The 303-nt window shown below is 58.1% G+C and overlaps 1 protein-coding gene across 1 annotated transcript in view; it reads right to left on the bottom strand.

The window, feature by feature from the left end:
- Positions 1-303, bottom strand: part of EMH_0016740 (WD domain, G-beta repeat-containing protein, putative) — a gene marked incomplete at both ends in the record, with an annotated part of 7,298 nt that overhangs the window by 307 nt on the left and 6,688 nt on the right. The window contains one exon of the mRNA XM_013500716.1: positions 1-161. Within this exon, the coding sequence (XP_013356170.1) occupies positions 1-161 (161 nt within the window). The remainder of the gene's footprint in view (positions 162-303) is intronic.

Genomic DNA, 303 nt, shown 5'->3' on the forward strand with positions numbered 1-303 from the left:
CGCTGCTGCTGCTGCTGCTGCTGCTGCTGCTGCTGCTGCTGCAGTGCCACTTGCTGCAGCAGGAGCAGCAGCAGTAGCACCACTTGCTGCAGCTGCTGTAGCGGAAGCACCAGCGGCTGGTGCTGCTGCTGCTGCTGCTGCTGGAGCAGCAGCAGCAGCAACTGAGGAAGAAAACACAGCAGCAAATGCTGCTGTGGCTGCTGCTGCTCCTCGTGCTGCGGCTACGCCAACAGAACCCTAAACCCTAAACCCTTGCACTAAACCCTAAACCCTAAACCCTAGTCCCTAGACAGGGATATAAAA

The sequence above is a fragment of the Eimeria mitis genome, genomic scaffold (assembly GCF_000499745.2).
Source record: "Eimeria mitis Houghton genomic scaffold, Emh_scaff577, whole genome shotgun sequence".
In the NCBI taxonomy this organism is placed as follows: Eukaryota; Apicomplexa; class Conoidasida; order Eucoccidiorida; family Eimeriidae; genus Eimeria; species Eimeria mitis.